The following is an 18,971-nucleotide window of genomic DNA, read 5'->3' on the forward strand; positions in this document are numbered from 1 at the left end:
GATTGTGTGAAATCGGAGGACATTGTTGTGCTAAAGTGTGTGTGACAAATACAATGGTAGCGGATGGCCGCTGGGAACGAAGTGTTCGGTACACCCCTGCCCGACAAACCGAGCAATGTGAAGCGGCAGCAGACGGTGGAGAGTATGATGTATCCTAAATTGTTGTCAAATCAGATCTTTTGTATGTGTATAAAACTCAAAATGTGTACTTATGTATGTAACTATTCTGTATGCTCTTGGTAAAAATTTGCAGCATTTTTTGAATATGTGACATAAATTTTGTTTGTTCTATGCACATTACGGACGGCACTCAACTGTATCTTATAACTTCTTGTGTTTTTTTTTTATTTTTGTGCCATGTATTTTTCATGTTTATAATGTCAAGTCTTGATGGCAATAAAGACTGGTAAGTTTTACTGGCACCGCGAGTAGAAAACGAAAATTTTGTAATCTCGAGGGACCGAGCTTACAAAATTTTCCCCTGAGGAAGGGGAGGTGTCCCGAATAGTAGAAGATAGAATTAAAATCATGTAGGCTGTAGGCTGGAAAATTATTGCTACAGATCAAGCGAGGCGGACGTGACCAGACTATCTCATGTGTAATGTGTAATGTGTACTCGACTAACAAGAGCAGAGTATGCAGTATCACGAGGCTCAAGCACAGTTAGTGGCAACCCTTGGACAGAGCAAACAGTGGAGAATGGCTAGTTCATCACGTAGGCATCACATGCTGCCGCGTGACTAGCCTACTCAGGGCTCAAAGTTCGGGGGTGCTAGAACCTTCTAGAACAAGTGGTGCCGGGTGCACTACCCCCTATTAAAGCGGATAGCCGCTAGATCGAAGGACAGTGATGGAGTGAGGTACTTAGGACGCCGGTCCACGTTAGTCTGCGTCGGGATGCTGCAAGAGTTGCAGGAGAGTATTGAGCACAGCAACAAGTAGGGACTTAGGCTGAATCGACACAGCTGACACTTAGTCTGGTGCGCTCGCCTCTGCTGTATTAGGACTTAGGTTTGGGAAGTTAGGAATGGCAACTGCATAGCCAGATAGACAATCATTGGAGACTGTATATAGAATCTTATTTAAATCACAAGTGCCAGGGGTACTTCCAGTATAATCGTTCTATACATCGAGTGTTCATACATGAAAGCTTCCCTAAGATCCTATCCGAGTTCCGTACTCTAGCTCACCTTGCAGCCTTCTCTACAACGGAGCAGTGAAGAGTTGGCGGCCCACACCACCGAGACCTCATGCCAAGTAAGTTCTCTGACGCGCACCAACGCAGTCCTTCCACTCCCTCTCAGGACACGTCAGTGGGACACGACACACTGCACTGTCAAAGATGATATTTGATCTGTGTTTGGCCCTCATTGTTGATGTGTATCATCTTTTGCAATATTGTTCCTGAAATTTGTTCCTTCTTTGGGGACCATGCCAATGGCCTTGCAGCAGTGGAAACATCGGTTCCCTTCATATCATCGAAACTAAACGTTGTCGTGCTTGGATAGCACTTGGATGGGTGACCGTTCAGTCTACCAAACACTATTGGTAAATGGAATGCACTCAGCCCTTGTGAGGCAAATTGAGAAGCTGCTTGATTGAGAAGTAGCGACTCCGGTCTCGTAAACTGACAGCGGCCGGGAGAGCACTTGCCCCTCCATATCCGCATGCAGGGACGCCTATAGGCTGAGGATGACACGGCGGTCGGTCAGTACCGTTGGGCCTTTCAACGCCTGTTTGAACGGAGTTTTGACGACGATAGTCAGCTAAAGTCTGACGATGGCTTTCTGAGCCGAAAACCGTTTTGCAATTACTTGGTTGCTCTACTAAGAAGCGACAACATGCGCATTATGCATTTTGTAAAGGCACTATAGAATTGTGACTGAACAATAATCGAACCCGCTGGTTTTTTTCCACAAAAGGTCTGATGTTATCCTCAGGGTAATTACCTCCCGGGTGGGAAGCAGTGATCTAAGATCACATAATTCTTGCTTTCAGTGCCAGTATTTTCTTCAGATGTGTCTGACGGTTTCGGGCAGTTTACCATATCCTCAGTAGCTATCAATGACATCGGAAAACGGTGACAATCTAAAACGGATTAGAACTCAGCTACGCTTGGACGACTCACTGTCCCTGCAGCAGCCAGTTTTCTTGCACTCTTAAGCCGGCCGCAAGATGAGACGCAGGTCCGTGACGTGACGCAGGGTGGCTCACGCCAAATTTCTCACGGCGGCGTGAGTCACGGCGACAATCACCGCAAGTTGGATCGCAGTTTCAATACGCAGTTTGCTGCGGAACTTCGGCTCTGGCAGAGATGGCGACTACTTCTGCTATGTTAATAGATTTAAGTTCAGAATCGGATTCCGATTCTGAGTTCGAATTCGAAACAGTGTGTTACATCGCTTTGATGAAACAAAAAGCAGAAAAAAGTGCATACATGAAAAGAAGACTAAGTCATGGGGAATTCGCTTTAACTAAGGAATTTGATGATGAAAAATTCACGAACTATTTTAGATTAAATCGTGATCAATTCCAAGAAGTGCATGGTCTCATCAAGAATGAAATTGACAGAGAGGGATGCAACGCTACAAGGCCGATTGGAACCGAGGAGAAACTAGCTGTGTTTTTAAGGTAAGCTATTATGATTAACCTATATCTATATCTCTATAGTGCGTTTAAAATTACTTGCGACGTTTGACGGATTCTTTGTCGCCCCGTGCTGCCGCTACACCAGCTGATGCTAACCACGCCGCAACAACGGCGGTTCCTTTGAAGTAACAATGTGAGTTATGCGGACCACGCCGCCACAGTGGCGGATCCTTTGAAGCAACAATGTTTCCTAAGACCGACAACCCCTCCACTCGCTCAACGCCGACCTGTCAAAAGTCGCAAGTAATTTTAAACGCACTATAAAATTAAAAATTTGAGTTGGTTTGTGTATAGCCATTAATGTGCGAAACACTTTATTGAATGAACGCTTTATTGAATAAACATAAATAATATTGAAATGGCCAAAATGTTCTGTAATAGCACATAAATTCACTCTGTACATCAAATGTGAATAGCAAAGTTTTTACTAAAAATCAGTTTTCAGAGAAATTATTAATAAATGTGAGCAAATTGCTTTGTTGAAACTCACAATTATCTTCTGTTGTAAGCGAGGGACTGTTGGATTGTAAGGACTGGGATGGAGTTGAACTAGTGTAGGATGGACTGAGGGTTTGGTTACTGTACGGTGATGATGGCCGCTGAACTGTGTTGGACTGTGGAGATCTCACGGGAATGTTCAGCAACGAGGCCTCCATTTCTGTAACCACACGGAAAATGTCATTTCTGACGACATACTGAGATGACGGTGGCATGCGTCTGGTCATCTGGTACATTGACATGAAGAAGTGGTACAGAGGATCACTTGGAGCACTCGTTTGTGCCAACAGATTTCTTCTTTCCTCTGATCTCGATTTTCTTCGTTCTTCATGTTGTTCAATGCTTCGTTTGAGTAATCCAGCAATAGTGTCTTTCTTAATTTTTTTTGCTGATGTCGGTTCTTCTGGCGGGGGTGAAATTTCAGGAAGTGCCCGTGACTGAAGATCGTCCCGAGCACTTGTGATTCCCTGCTGCATGTTCAGTGATTCCTCACCCTCGTCGACTACATCAGTTGGACTATCAGTGGCAAAAGTTTGTGGTGTTGTTTCACTATCGTCATTGCATTCGATAAGGTTCCCCTCTCGTGCTTTATTGGCCATATATGGTTGTAGAAAACCCATCTGCTTTTGAAATTTCCATTCTTTAACCGATTCAGCCGGTGCCCCACTTTTCATGGATTTTTGCTGTCTTCTGAGAGCATCTCTCAGCGAATGTCTCAATTTCTCCCACAACGCCTTCGCTTCAACACCTGCAACAACCGCGTCAAATGAGAATTTCGCTATGTCAATTATTCACTTTTTAATTACAAACGTAAAAAAATACAGCTACAAATTTATCATTCCTTTTTTAATTTTTTTCTTTTACGTTCTAGGTATTTGGCGACAGGAAACACATACAGAACTATTGCTTACAGCTACAGAATGGGAGAACGAACGGTCTCTAACATCGTATCAGAAGTATCTCAAGCTGTATGGAAAGTAATGCAACCAATATTTATGCCAGAACCCACAAAAGAACAGTGGGAATCAATCGCAGCTGGTTTCCAACGAAGATGGCAATTCCCACACTGTATAGGCGCCATCGATGGGAAACATGTAGTAATAAGAAAACCTCGTAAAACTGGATCCTCCTATTTCAATTATAAACACACTTTCTCCATCGTGCTAATGGCTACCGTAGACTACGAGTATAAATTCACTACAGTTGATGTTGGGTCACAAGGGAGGTTCAGTGATGGAAGCGTTTTCAACACAAGCGTTTTGGCGAAAAGAATGGTGAAACGCACTTTACAGCTTCCGTCACCTGCAGCACTACCACAAATACAGGAGGCAATCCCTTTCGTATTTGTAGGAGATGAGGCGTTCCCTTTATGTGAGCATTTGATGCGGCCTTATCCTAAACGAAGCGTCACTGACAATTATGAAAACAAAGTGTTCAACTATAGACTGTCAAGAGCACGCCAAACGGTAGAGTGCGCTTTTGGTATACTTGCTTCGCGTTTTCGAGTTTTTCGAGTACCATTTGAAATTAAAGTAGAAAGTGTTATCAGTGTTGTCAAAGCAGCTTGTGTGTTGCACAACTATTTAATTACTTCTAAAGCTGAAATATGTGGAGACGACACTATGGAAGATATGCCAGAGGATCAAATGCGACCATTATTACAATCAAATGTAACACGATGTTCACAGAAAGCTTTCACAATTCGACAGAACTTCACTACATACTTCAACACTACAGGAATGGTTCCTTGGCAAAGGGAAAGTGTTTTTAAAGGAAAGTACTGAGAAACTAAGAATATCTATACAGTTACAGTGCTACGACATAATGTTTCAAATATATAAATAAATATATAAATTAATTCATAACATTTATGTCATCCTTCTATTTTGTGAAACAATACCTTGGTACATGTTAATTGTAGTAAAAGTCTTTGTGATGGGCTCTATGTTCATGTAAAATGTTAACAATGAATTACAATGCAACTTACCACTTCGTATGTCCGTTTCCTTGGCCACTTCCTCCCACTTCTCAGCTTTCAGCTTCGTTTTCAAATAATCTTCATGGCTTGTATCATACAGTACTTTGCGAACACGTACGGCTTCAATTAGCTTCTCCTCCATTCCGAACTACGAAACGCTGAACGCGAACAGCCAGAATCACCGTGAGCCTCGCAGGAAACTGCGTACAGGAAACTGCGCTCCGCAGGGTCACCACGCGCAGGAACTGCGCCACGTCACGCTGCGCTCTAACGTGCGCTGCCCCATTCAACTGTGTGGTTCGCAGAAACTCACCGTGAGCCACCCTGCGTCACGTCACGGACCTGCGTCTCATCTTGCGGCCGGCCTTAGAGACAGTCGTTGCAGCAGACGGGAGCCACAAGTATGCGTGCTAGTGGTCATACTGCGTCGCTACCTGCTGTGCGCAACAGGTGCCGGCGTGCGCGCGCTGGCAGCGGTCGGGCTACCCCTGCTGGCCTTCCCCGCCACATCCGCACAAAGCGTCGCCGAGGTCGCGGAACTCCGCCATCCGCTCCTTTTTTTCTCCTTTTTTCTTTGTTTTCCCCTGTGGCCGCTCGCTGCCTGTCTGACCGGTCGCCAGAGAGCCGCCGGGAATCCACACGCTGCGGGAGAATCCCTTGCCTCCGCTACGCTCTCCTTTTTGCCAGCAGCCGCGACCCCGACTAAATGCTTTGGACTTACCGGCAATTACAGACAAAGATTTGCGAGAAGGCTTTCATTTCCTGCCGCAAATCCACTATACCCTACGCTCAGAGTACTGAAGAGCTGCCCAGTGTCTTCTGTAATACCAGAACCCGAGTGAATATTATTTATACGAAAGAATCAAGGAGCAATTAAACAGGAGTTAGGGGAATATCAGGGAGGTTTCAGACCATGGAGAAGCTGTGCAGAGCAGATAACTAGTTTAAAACTGATTATGACATACCACAAGAAACGGAACAAACCTCTGGCAATAACATTTGTAGATTTTAAGAAGGCATATGACTGTCTCCACAGACCTTCAGTATTAAAAATTTTAAGAAATCTAGGACTCCATCCAAAACTAATTAAAATTATACAACTCACTCTAACCAACTCCAAATCAAAAGTGACGTTTCGAGGAGAAATTTCGGAACCATTGCTCATAAAAACAGGCTTAAGACAAGGTGACTGCCTATCACCATTACTGTTCAAATGTGCACTGGAATACATAATGAGAGAATGGTACAAGGACAATCCAAAGATAATAAGAATTGGAAGTGAAAAAGATGATATTAGCTTAAACTGCTTGGGATTCGCTGATGATCTTGCTCTCCTAGCCAACACCGTTCAAGAAGCCAGGCAACAAGTGAAATCACTACAAGAAATAGCAGAGAAAGTAGGCCTTAGAATATCATTTGAAAAAACGGAGATTATGCTAATTGATCCACCACTTGCAAACAAAATTACAATAGGAGAACAGGAAATCAAAATTGTTGATAAATTTAAATATTTAGGCGAAATAATAACATACAATCTAAATGAGAAGCCATCGTCGCAGAATAGAATAAAAAAATTCAACTACACAAATTACATTACTAAAACTACATACAACAAAAAAAGTCTATCTATAGATGCAAAATTAAAACACTATAAAACAGTTACACAACCATAAATAACGTATGCAGCTGAAACTATCTTCAAAACAACTAATACAGCAGAAATTGACAGAATACTAAAAATAGAAAGAAGAATAATTAGGACATGTATAAATAAACAGTATAAAATAAATGGACATTGGAGAATAGCATCAAATGAAACAGTATACAAGAAAGTAGAACCAGTCATGTCCACGATCAGGAAGAAACGCATTCATTCATTGAACATCTGACGAGAACTCCAGAAAACAGAATTAGTAAAAAAATAATACAAAAATTGTGGAATAGCAAGAGCGACATTAAATGGATCACAGAAATTAAGGAAGATATAAAAGAACTCCAAATTACAGTAGATGACCTAAAAAACAAGACAGAGAAAACCAGAATACTGCAAGACTGCAAACCAGACTACTAATGAAAATCAATAAAAGGAGTACAGTAAGAGTGGTCTCAGATGAAGAAAGAAAGTAAATATCTGAAAGAATGAAGAAATATTAGGCAGACAGAAGAGCAAAACACCTTTCATATAAGAATAGACTCTAATAATTATATTACCTAAATATCATATTAAGTTATTGTTGAGCCAAATTGTATCCCTGTGTAACAACGTGTTTACAACTTTGTGTTTTTGACTAGAGTGGTCCAATGAAAGCCACAAAATAAATAATAATAAAAATAAATAAAAACAGGGTGTTTCAAAAAGAATATACGTATTTCGAATGCATACATTTATTAAATTTTAAGACAAACGAATATGAAACTTTACACACATATTTACGAACCTCTCAAGTTCAGTTTACAGATGTTCAATATGTCCTCCATCAGCGGCATGAACAATATCACATCGATACTCAGATTCCTCCCATACTCGGGCTACCATGTTATGGCAGTACAGATCCGATTCTTCATCTCTTCCAGGTTCTGTGGGAGTGGTGGTGCATAAACTTTAACGAAACCCCACAGGAAGAAGTCAAGGGGTGTCAAATCCGGTGACTGCGGAGTCCAGCTGAGACATGCTAAGTCGCCAGCTCCTTGACGACCAATCTAACAGTTCGGTAGAGTTTCATTCAGATCAGATATTCACGAACTTGGCGACTCCAGTGAGAGGTTGCCCCGTCTTGTTGAACATTGAAGTTTTCTTCGTGCAGCCTCGGAAACAACGCGTTTCGTAACATTGCGAGGTACTGCTGACCGTTAACCGTGTTTCCATCAAAGAAGAATGGGCCGTAAACAGATGATCGGGTTATCGCACAAAACACATTGACTTAGGGCGAATCTCGTACATGTTCAATTGGTTCTGTAGGCCCCAAATTCGAACATCGTGTTTGTTTACCTGACCACTAACATGGAAAGTCGTTTCATCACTGAATACGATGAGTTGTGTGAAAGTGTTATCATTGTCGATATCATCAAGAATCTCGTTACAAAATGCCACACGTTTGCGTCTGTCATCAGGACGCAGAGCTTGTAACAGCTATAACTTGTACGGCTTCATAACCAACCGACGTCTCAAAACACGCTAAATTGTTGTTGTAGGCAGTTGTAACTCCCAACTGTCACGACGAGTTGAGTTTGAAGAACTACGTTGGAAAGCAGTTTGAATTTGTGCAACATTTTCTTCAGGAACACGAGGGCGGCCAGGACTCTTTCCTTTACATACACATCCTGTATCCAGAAACTGTCGATACCATCTGCGAATGTTCCACCCATTCAGAGGATCAATTTGGTGTTTGCACTATAATCACGGAACTGCACTTCGCAAACTGGAGAACACAAACTGATTTCTGCTGCGGAGTAGCCATTTTAAACATATGTCGATTATCAAGCCAAACAAGACAACTGACATCTAGCGGCTATTAATATAAACTAGACTATTTATTCGTTTCACCAATAGGCGAGCCGAGGCGCAGCGATCGATAGTTTGGACAAAATAATACTTTATAATACGTATATTATTTTTGAAACGCCCTGTATAATTCACATTCAGAAAGGTCCCTTTGAAGTTTCTAGGTGAGAGGGACGGTTGAACTTATAGTCGTTTTAATTTCTATTCTTTAACGTTACAAGTGATGTGCCGAATTTAATTCATTTTCTGCCACCATTTTCGCGGTTTTTTAGCCTTTTCGGTTCTTTTCGTATGGTGCAGGCATCCAAGAGGACAACACGATGAAAGTCATTGGTGTACAACTCTCACCGTACAAGAAATTATATACTAGGAAAGTTTCTGTGGCCTCTTCTGTTGGCTGAAGGCAATCTGTGAATATCATTAGGCCAAGACAGCCTCCTCTGAGGATACTGACAGTTTCGCGGAAGTTGGGATGTGACCCGCTCCACAGCAATCGAACGGCGGGCTGTACATGGGTATTCGAGCAGCGGAGGCTCCACCTCTCTTACGATTCGCTGTTCTTCAGAGATGGTGGGTCGCTCTGACCATCGCCATTCAGACTTATCTAACGATACCATGGCCCATGAATATACCGAAACTAGTAGAAATTTACTAAAGCGTGATGTTACTGCCATGGGGTTACATTACTGATAAGCCTGTGACCTAGCAGAAAGTTCAGCTGTCCTAGTCGCTTGTTCTTGCATCACGAGAACGCCTCAGCTCACTCTGCACACATGCTGCTTCTTTGAGCTATCACGGAGCGAGGTGGCGCAGCAGTTAACACACTGGACTCGCATTCTGGAGGTTGTGTGGGTGCGGTGTTGGGCTGGAAAGCGACAGATCTGTGTTGAAAACTCTCTCGTGGCCCTTTTTTTCACAGATTTATCAACTGTCTGCCCAGTCATTGACGTGCTGTTCTCTTTCTGTAGTCTTGCTATTGTCATACTATACATTGGTTGCAGAATATGAGACATGTGGTAAGAATATATTTCCGTCGCAAGTAAATGTGATGAATAGTGAGAGCACGCGATATGCCTCATAGACCTCCCACAGACATGAAAACAACAAATAAACGGGTGCGAACTATGTTACAACAAAGTAAACCAAGAGTCAGAACTTCCAAAACGGAACGCAACAGGCATAACATGTGGTACTTGTGTAGAACAAATAGGAAGTATGTACGTGTTGAGGTCCCTTCGTTACACGTTGTTATTGCAAACGGACGTTACACCGCGATACAGACACAAATTTGAGTACAGTGAACAGGCACGTTAATGACCGGACGGACAGACATAATTTTGAGGGAAAAAAAGGATAGTGGAATCCCTTCGCTGTCCATCACCGTGGACTTCACGGTAATTCAAAATCACTTGTTATTGCTTATGTTGATCTTTGACCGTTCACTGTTTCTATTTAGCTTTCTTCCACAGTTGACGATGCCTTCTTCCTGCCGGCCGCGGTGGTCTAGCGGTTCTAGGCGCTCAGTCCGGAACCGCGGGACTGCTACGGTCGCAGGTTCGAATCCTGCCTCGGGCATGGATGTGTGTGATGTCCTTAGGTTAGTTAGGTTTAAGTAGTTTTAAGTTCTAGGGGACTGATGACCACAGATGTTAAGTCCCATAGTGCTCAGAGCCATTTGAACCGTTTTTTTGAACCTTCTTCCTATTTTCAAGCTTGATCTGTGTTCAGTTTTTGACGGGTTATCCTATGGGCCTTCTTACCACTAAATGTGAGGAGGTTGCGATGGGGAGTTTCTCTTGCGAGAATTTCGTCAATCTCCAGAGGGCTGCGCTCTTACCCACCACACCAGACAACAGATCGCAAACACCGACGGGAAGCCCGTCTCTTAGCGGAGGCTGAGCAATGCGGTAGTGGATTTTAGAAGTATGAAAACTGTCTCATCAAGAACAATTGGATATTAAAAGCAAAGAATTACGTGTTGTTAGCAGTTACTGCAGAGGGAGGAAAGATAGTAGCCTTCCGCCCCCCCCCTCCCCCCGCCCGTCTAACATGCACTGACGGAAAAAAGGCGCAACACCATAAGAAAATTAATGTAGAGTAATGTAATTCCGGGAATACGTTTTTCTGCGTAACATATTTATTTGCGTAAAAACTCTGGAAGATCACATGTTAATGTAAGTGCGAGATAAGCCATTGAAAACGTGAAATTCTGGTACATTAGTAATCGGTGTAATCGTCAGTGTGTTGAAAAGTGCGAGATAAGCCATTGACAACATGAAATTCTGGTACATCAGTAATCAATGTAATCGTCAGAAAGTTGAATGCAAGCATGCAGAAGTGCGTGCATTGTTTCTGCAGGTACCAGATGTCAGTTTGTGGGATGGAGTTGCAGTTGGTCGGTCAATATAGGGACGGTGAGTGCTTGTTGTAGCTGATGCAAGGCAACATTTCGACACTGTGTAGAACAAGTTGGGTTACAACAGCGGCATGTCGACGAGTGTTATCCTGTTGGAGAACACCCCCTGGAATGCAAATGCTGCTCTGGAATGGCAGCGGAAAAGGACGAACCACCAATCTGACGCACGCAATTGCAGTCAGGGTACGAGAAGGCTCCTGCTGTCATAGGAAATCACTCACCAGACCATAAATCCAGGTGTAGGACTATTGAGTCTGGTAGGCATCCTTGAAGTAATCGATTTGCGACACTCCGTTGTGTCACTGTGGTGCCAATTGCTGCTAGATTTTCTGCTGCAGACGCATTACGATGCGCCACAGCCATACTCTTAACACGATGGTTCGCCCTCACGGTAGTGCAAAGTGACCTTCCGGAGCCCGGTCTTCTTGCGACCGTACATTCCTGTGACCGCCACTGCCAGCAATCACGTGCAGTGGCTACATTCCTGCCAAGTTTTTCTGCAGTATCGCAGAAGGAACATCCAGCTTCTCGTAGCACTACTACACCACGTCGTTCAAACTCAGTGAGGTGTCGATAGTGACGTCTTTGTCACTTACAAGGCATTCCTGGCTAACATCAACTCACCACGTCTAATCTCAAAGGTAATTGACGCTCACAGCCGTTATAGCGTGTGCTTAAAAGTAATCTGATTTACATCCTCATAGTGGCGCTACTAGCGCTGTTCTCACACGACTGGTGTGAAATTTGATTAGACATCAGCTGTAGAAACACGCTTACCAACTTTCGTTTATGTCGCACAAGTCCTTCTTGGTGTTGCGATTTTTTCCCGTCACAGTTGTAGAAAAGCGTAGAAATTTTTCCAAGTAAAATTATTCTAAGTGGTTAGGCATTCACTGTCAAGGTAAAGACTGGATGACGACAGAATTAGTGATGGACCACCCAGCTACTATTTATACTCGCAGACCTAATACATGTCTTTAAATGTCTCCTTATACCTGAAGGAAAGACTAAAGTTATGGCTTCAAAACTACAGGTGCTTATTGCCCTCGTAAACAATCGGTTTAAAAACCATCTCTCAACACAGTGTTGTAATTGGCTTGTAGAAGGGGATATTCTACCCTCTTCATCACGCAAAATTAAGAATTCATTCATCAGTCCTATGTGTGTGAGATTTCTCTCGTCAGGTGTATGTGATATATAAACTTTTCTCCACTGAGTTTCTCTAGTTTTTGCTTCCTCGAAATTATAGGTTTCCATAATACTCGGATGTAGCTTATGTTCGAGCCAATGCAGCAATAATTATGACTGTAAAAGTAAAGCAATCCGGACTTATAACGAGAAGCACGCTATATGGACACTAGCGCACATTTTGCTTTGTCTTAGGGGGTATGAAAAAAGACACAGAGACAGGCAAAGTATCTTTTAGACAGAAAATAAATTTTAAGAAATAATATTGCTTACCCAATGGAATAACTAGTTGGTAGGCCATTACTAAGTACAGCTAATGCTGCATGTAGCCTACATTGTGAGATAAACAAAAGTGTGTTTCTAGAAGTTTTGCCAGTGATGAATATTTTGCGACGTGGTAGTTTAGACTAATTGGAATAAAACTGTCAATATAATATGAGTCCAATATTTATTGGTTTCAGAAATGCAGCTGTTAGAACGTAACCCAAACAAATACCCACACAAGGTTCCAAGCAAAGGCAAAAGATTAAGTTCAAAGTCGTATTCATAAATTACAACACTAACTTCTATGCACTTTCAGTTTCTCTTGAAAACGCATCGAGTAGCTCTTCGGGGGGTCGTCTTGGGGTTCTTTTATCACAGAAACACTATTCATAATACAAACTGTCAGTTCGTCTCCTGTGTTTTCATTTTGTTTCTAGACTTCGTCTTTCAATCATCCCTACAGGCAAAAAGTTTCGTTGATATAGGCGTCCAAGAAATGTCACCATTTCTGCCGACCCATTTATGCAGAATAAAGATGATGTCACCTGATGACTAGAATCTGCAGAGGCCCCGACATGCTGGAAAAATATATGCCGCTACGTAGGCAAGAAAAGTCATTTCCAGTAATGTTGAAAGCTAGTCTCCGTGTTATTAACAGTGCTGCCTTCATAAAAGAACAGAAAGATGGCTTCAGAAGAGCTACAAGTGATTTTTTCAAGAGAATTTGAAATTGTCTTGAAGTCGAAGGTGGAATTTATTAAAATCAAGTTTTACCATTGTCACTTCAAAAGAAATGTCCACCATTAATTCAAAAGTCCAACTTTTTTTCTAGATCTTTGCTGTTCACGGAGATCATAGAAACGGTCTTCCTGCTTGCATTCAAATTCAGTTCAACTTGCTTCCGCAAATAGCGTTGTCGTAGCACTCAGCCAAGACGGCTGCTTTACTTGAAGTTCGTCTGAAGCAACACAGAGTTCTGCACAAAGAAATGGCACAATTTCAGAGTCTTTATTGGTCTCATACAAATATTATTTTATGTATATAGACTGAAGCGGAGAGTTAAAATTTGTACCAAAATCCGGGAATCGAACGCGGGTTTCCTCCTTACTAGGCACGTACGTTAGCCACTAAGTCATCTTGCCACAGTAGGAATTTAAAGTGAACTGGGACGGCAGTAATAATTAGGGTCGAGGAGAGAGGCATGCCAGGGTAATCCGTGCAGATGTGCGAACCGCTGTGACAAGATGGCTTTGCGGCTAACGCACCTGCCTAGTAAGCAGCAGACCTGTTGGTTGGTTGGTGTGGGGAAGGAGACCAGACAGCGTGGTCATCGGTCTCATCGGATTAGGGAAGGATGGGGAAGGAAGTCGGCCGTGCCCTTTCAGAGGAACCATCCCGGCATTTACCTGGAGTGATTTAGGAAAATCACGGAAAACCTAAATCTGGATGGCCGGACTCGGGATTGAACCGTCGTCCTCCCGAATGCGAGTCCAGTGTCTAACCACTGCGCCACCTCGCTCGGTGCAGCAGACCTGTCTTCGATTCCCAGCCTTGGTACAAATTTTCACGCGCCGCTTTAGTCTGTACACATAAAAACCGAGTTCGGTATTGTGAAAACGAGACAGTGGCAAATATTCACACAAGAGTGAAGAAGGCGTTGATAGCAGGTACAGTTAGTCGTTGCGCAAGCAGTTTATCTGACGAAAGTAGACTTGATAATACTCTAGAACTCCCGCGCAATAGTAACCCGAGTACTGCACAGGCTTCCGACAATATGCAGCATGTTCACATCATGATTTTGGCTGACAAATGGATAACAGTTAACGAACTGTCAATCCAAACTGAAGTAGGAGAAGCGAGTGTGTGCAGAATATTGAGACAGTTTAAGTTGAAAAAGGTTTGCAAGAAGTGGGTTCCAAGAATGTTGACGGCTACCCACAAAGAAGTTGGAAAGAATCGTTCAGCGAATTTTGGGAACAGTACGAGAATTCTGGAGACGACTTCCTTGCAAGTAATCTGACGGGAGAAGAAACCTTGTTACATCCTTTTGAACCAGAGACGAAATGGCATCATGCAAACTCGCTTTAGAAGAACGAAATGAAAACTGCCCCATCTGCATGAAACACGATGGCTATATTTATTTTTTAAGGACTGTTCCTTGTGGACGTGCCACAAGAAAGCACTGTCAATTCTGATCCGTATGTGGTTATCCTAAAAAAGAAAAAAAAAGAAAACAACTACCGCGACTGCAAAGTTTGGCTGGACAAAACTGACACACCCATTGTACAACCTTGATTCTCGGTAAATTGAAGAAACTCTTTCGCGGAATGAGATTTGAAAACACTTCTATGTGAAGACTATTTAGGTAGTTAGATCCATGTTCAGTAGATCATCTGAACGATTGTTTCATGTAAATGATGTGGAACGAGTCAGTTAACAGGTAGACATAATATCCAATTAGTGTCAGAGTAAATTAAGACATTATGTTTTAGTCATTCTCATGTCAGTACACTCAGAACAAGTGTTTTCTTTTCAAGCTACCAGTTTTTAAATAAAATATCGTCCATGAAACAGGAGGAGTGGTCCAGTAGAAATGATTTTAGGTTATGTTTAAAACTTGTTTTCCTACCTGCCAGAGAATTTATCACATGGCATAAATGACGAAAAAGTTTTGTTCCTGCATACTTAACGCCTTTCTGGGCGAATGACAGCTTTAATAGAGGGTAATTTTTCCCCTAGTATCGTAGGTATTGATACCACTACTTTTCTCATTTTGTGACGGATTATTTATGATGAACTTCATTAGCGAATATATGTACTGTAATGCAGTTACAAGCACAACTCCTTCAAGAGGACCTACGTGACGTTAGTACGTGGACAAGAGTTATTCTTACTGCTCCCTTCTGCGCAATCAATACTTTCTTTCTAACGGATGACTTAATCCAGAAAATTATTCTCTAAGATGTTACTGATTGGAAATATGCACAATCTGTCAGAAGATTGACTTGTTCGTTTGCAATCATACAGAAAGCAACAGTAGCTGAACTTAATTGCTTGAGAAACTCAAAACTATGGTCGGCCGGAGTGGCCGAGTGGTTCTAGGCGCTACAGTCTGGAACCGCGCGACCTGTATGGTCGTAGGTTCGAATCCTGCCTCGGGCATAGATGTGTGTGATGTCCTTAGGTTAGTTAGGTTTAACTAGTTCTAAGTTGTAGGGGACTAATGACCTCAGAAGTTGAGTCCCATAGTGCTCAGAGCCATTTGAACCATTTTTTTTCAGTTGGTAAGAGCTGATAGTGAGGTTCGTGTGTGGCGCTGGCCCCTCAACGCCATGGACCCAACCTGTCATCAAGGCACTGTGCAAGCTGGTGGTGGCTCCATAATGTTCTGGGCCGTGTTTAAATGGAATGGACTGGTTCCTCTGGTCTAACTTAACCGCTGATTAACTGGAAATGGTTAAGTTGGGCTACTTGGAGACCATTTTCAGCCATTCATGGACTTCGTGTTCCCAAAAAAGATGGAATTTTTATGGACGACAATGCGCCATGTCAGCGGGCCTCAACTGTTCACGATTGGTTTGAGGAACATTCTGGACACTTCGAGCTAATGATCTGGCCATTCATATGGGACGTAATCTAGATGTCAGTTCGTGCACAAAATCCTGCGTCGGCAATATTTTCGCAGTCATGGGCGGCTATAGAGGCAACATGGTTCAATACTTCTGCAGGGTCTTCGTTCGACTCTTTGAGTCCATTCGACGTCGAGTGCTGCACTACGCTAGGCAAAGGGAGACCTGTCATGATATTTTGTCACCTCAGAGTATGTGGATTGTTTTACTCGAATGAGCCCGTAATAATACCACCTCGTGCAATATTTACTACTTACACTTCCTGAAACACAGCGTATACTAATCTTGCGGGAACCTGGGCACTGACCTTAACTTCATTGCAGACCTCGAAGCGCGAGTCCTTGCGCACGAGCGCCTCGAACGCCTTGGCCAGCTCGATGTGGTGCCTGATGTAGGCCTGCAGGCCGCGGATGCCGTACGAGCGCAACACGAACCACAGCTTGAGCGAGCGGAAGCGGCGCGACAGCGGCACGCCCCAGTGGCGGTAGTCGATGGTGGCGTCCGAGTAGCCGTGCTGCAGATACAGCGGGTCCACCACGAGCGCTGACGTCAGACGGATGCGGTCGCGCACCCACATGGTCGAACAGTCGAAGTTGACGAGCAGCCACTTGTTGGGGTTGGTGTTGAACGAGTCGGCGTACTCGATGCCGCGCAGCAGCGGCTTCAGCTCGGGGCAGATGAAGGCGTTGCCGGCGTACGCGCCGTCCACGTGCAGCCACACGCACGGGAAGCTGCGGCACACCGGCCCGATCTCCTGCAGGTCGTCGAACGAGCAGCACGACGTCGTGCCCAGCGTCGTCGACACGAAGAACGGGATGTGGCCCAGCGCCTCGTCCTCCTCCATCGCCTGCACACACGGACGCAAAATGTGCTCCCTCAAATGTGTCAAAGGTAGAGTTGCGCTCCATCAACGCGATCATTCGGAAGCTTTGGTGTACTACATAAATGATGAAGTAAATGGTAGAATTACTGGTACTATTGGTAGCATTAGTCGCGAAAGAAACGTAAATGAATGTGAGAGAGAAACTGGGAACCGACGACTTCGCTTTGTTTTTGTTTGTTTGGTTGTTTTGCGCATAAATAGAACCATTCATCATTTAGTGTCAGTCCATTCTGTATTTTAGATCCTTACAAAATATAACATGCACTTCGTAGGAAAAAAACATTAGCTGCTTGCTTACATTCTGCGATTTAAAAAAAAATTAAAGAACAATTACTTTTGATACAAGTGCAGTTTACATGCACAAACATAGAAAAATGTATATGATTATTGTTGTTGTTATGTACACAATATCAAATTCTTCATCGTGATCAAAGGCAAGAGTTTCCTTTTATAATTCGTAAGTGCGAAAGCTGTTTGGCGATAACAGACACGTGTTTTTATATAAGCTCAACGAACTATTAAAGTAATGTTTGATATGTGATTCTTCAGTTTCTCCCGGCGTATTTGTTGCTCGAACAGTCCACTGGTACTATAGACACTAGTACATAGGACGCGCAGCATCTCAGATGCAGACAATCTGCCCCAGGAATTGGAACACCTTAAAACCGTGTTCCGAAAAAACGGGTACTCGGAATGGCAGATTATACGCGCTCTCCGTCCCACCACCACAGCACATCCTGCGGAGACGGATGAAGTCACGGAAGAAGAGGTAGCCACGGCCTTTATTCCGTACAATGGCGCACTATCGGGGAAAATCGGCCGTATATTAAAGAAACACCGAGTTAAAGCCGTCTTTTGCCCGCCCAATAAAACACGGGCATTACTGGGAAGTGTGAAAGATAACTTAGGTTTGAGGAACGCCGGCATATACCAAATTCCCTGTGAGTGTGGGAACACATATCGGACAAACAGTACGCACCATCGAAGATCGTTGCCGAGAACATCAGAGGCACACTCGACTGAAATATCCAAATAAGTCGGCGGTAGCAGAGCACTGTTTGTCCGAGAAACACGAGGTGGATTATGAGCGTACCAAGATCCTGGCTCAGACCTCTAAATATTGGGACAGCGTTATAAGGGAGGCTATCGAAATTCGCACCAGGGAAGATCTTATCAACCGAGATTGCGGCTACAATCTCAGCAAGGCTTGGGACCCGGCACTGAATGTAATTAAGAAGGCTCTCAGCAAGAAGTACGAACTTGCGACCAGGGCGGACGTAGCAAGCACATCGACGCTACGACAGATTCCGACGCCCACGTCTTCGCGACCGCCTGCGCGCGGGCACGGACGGCGAAGAGAGCGGCACGCGGGGGAAGGGGATTTAAATCGGCCGCCCGCCCTCAGGAGCTCAGTTCGTCAGCGCACCTGACGATGGCGACATGTCTGATCGCCGAAATATTGTGCCCGTTGGACAGTATGAACCGACAGTATACCCGTGGACTGTTCGAGCAATGTTTGATACGTTTCTGTATTGCATTTATTTCTCTTTTTCGAATTAACTGCTTTTTCTAGCCCTATATAATAAATCTGTATTTATTTTTCGTACAATATTCACCTGTTTCACATTATAAATCCACTATTTTCGAATAAAACCTGGCCTAAAGTATGACAATTTTGATTTTGCTGTAACTACTGTTTATGTCTAAGTAACAGACAGGACGTAGCTACGTAAGACAAAAACATTCCATAGGTTACGTGGTGCTTTGTATATCCGACGTAGTACATGGTTCACCGCTTCCAGTTTCTACGGGAATTTAGCAGAACACTGACTGCGTACGCAAAAAAGGCTATAGTAATGAGTTAACTCCCGATAGTTATGCAACACGCGTAACGTACAGGCAACGTAATTACGATCTTAACAGACCAAAGCTACTAGGAAAGCTACCGTAGTCTACGCTCACTT

General features: G+C 43.6%; 1 protein-coding gene across 1 annotated transcript in view; it reads right to left on the reverse strand.

Annotated features, from left to right (window-relative positions):
- Window positions 1-18,971, reverse strand: part of LOC126251646 (tyrosine decarboxylase-like) — a 176,991-nt gene that overhangs the window by 61,900 nt on the left and 96,120 nt on the right. Inside the window, exon 6 of the mRNA XM_049952199.1 lies at window positions 16,432-16,971. Within this exon, the coding sequence (XP_049808156.1) occupies window positions 16,432-16,971 (540 nt within the window). The remainder of the gene's footprint in view (window positions 1-16,431; window positions 16,972-18,971) is intronic.

Source organism: Schistocerca nitens, chromosome 4 (genome assembly GCF_023898315.1).
Source record: "Schistocerca nitens isolate TAMUIC-IGC-003100 chromosome 4, iqSchNite1.1, whole genome shotgun sequence".
NCBI lineage: Eukaryota > Metazoa > Arthropoda > Insecta > Orthoptera > Acrididae > Schistocerca > Schistocerca nitens.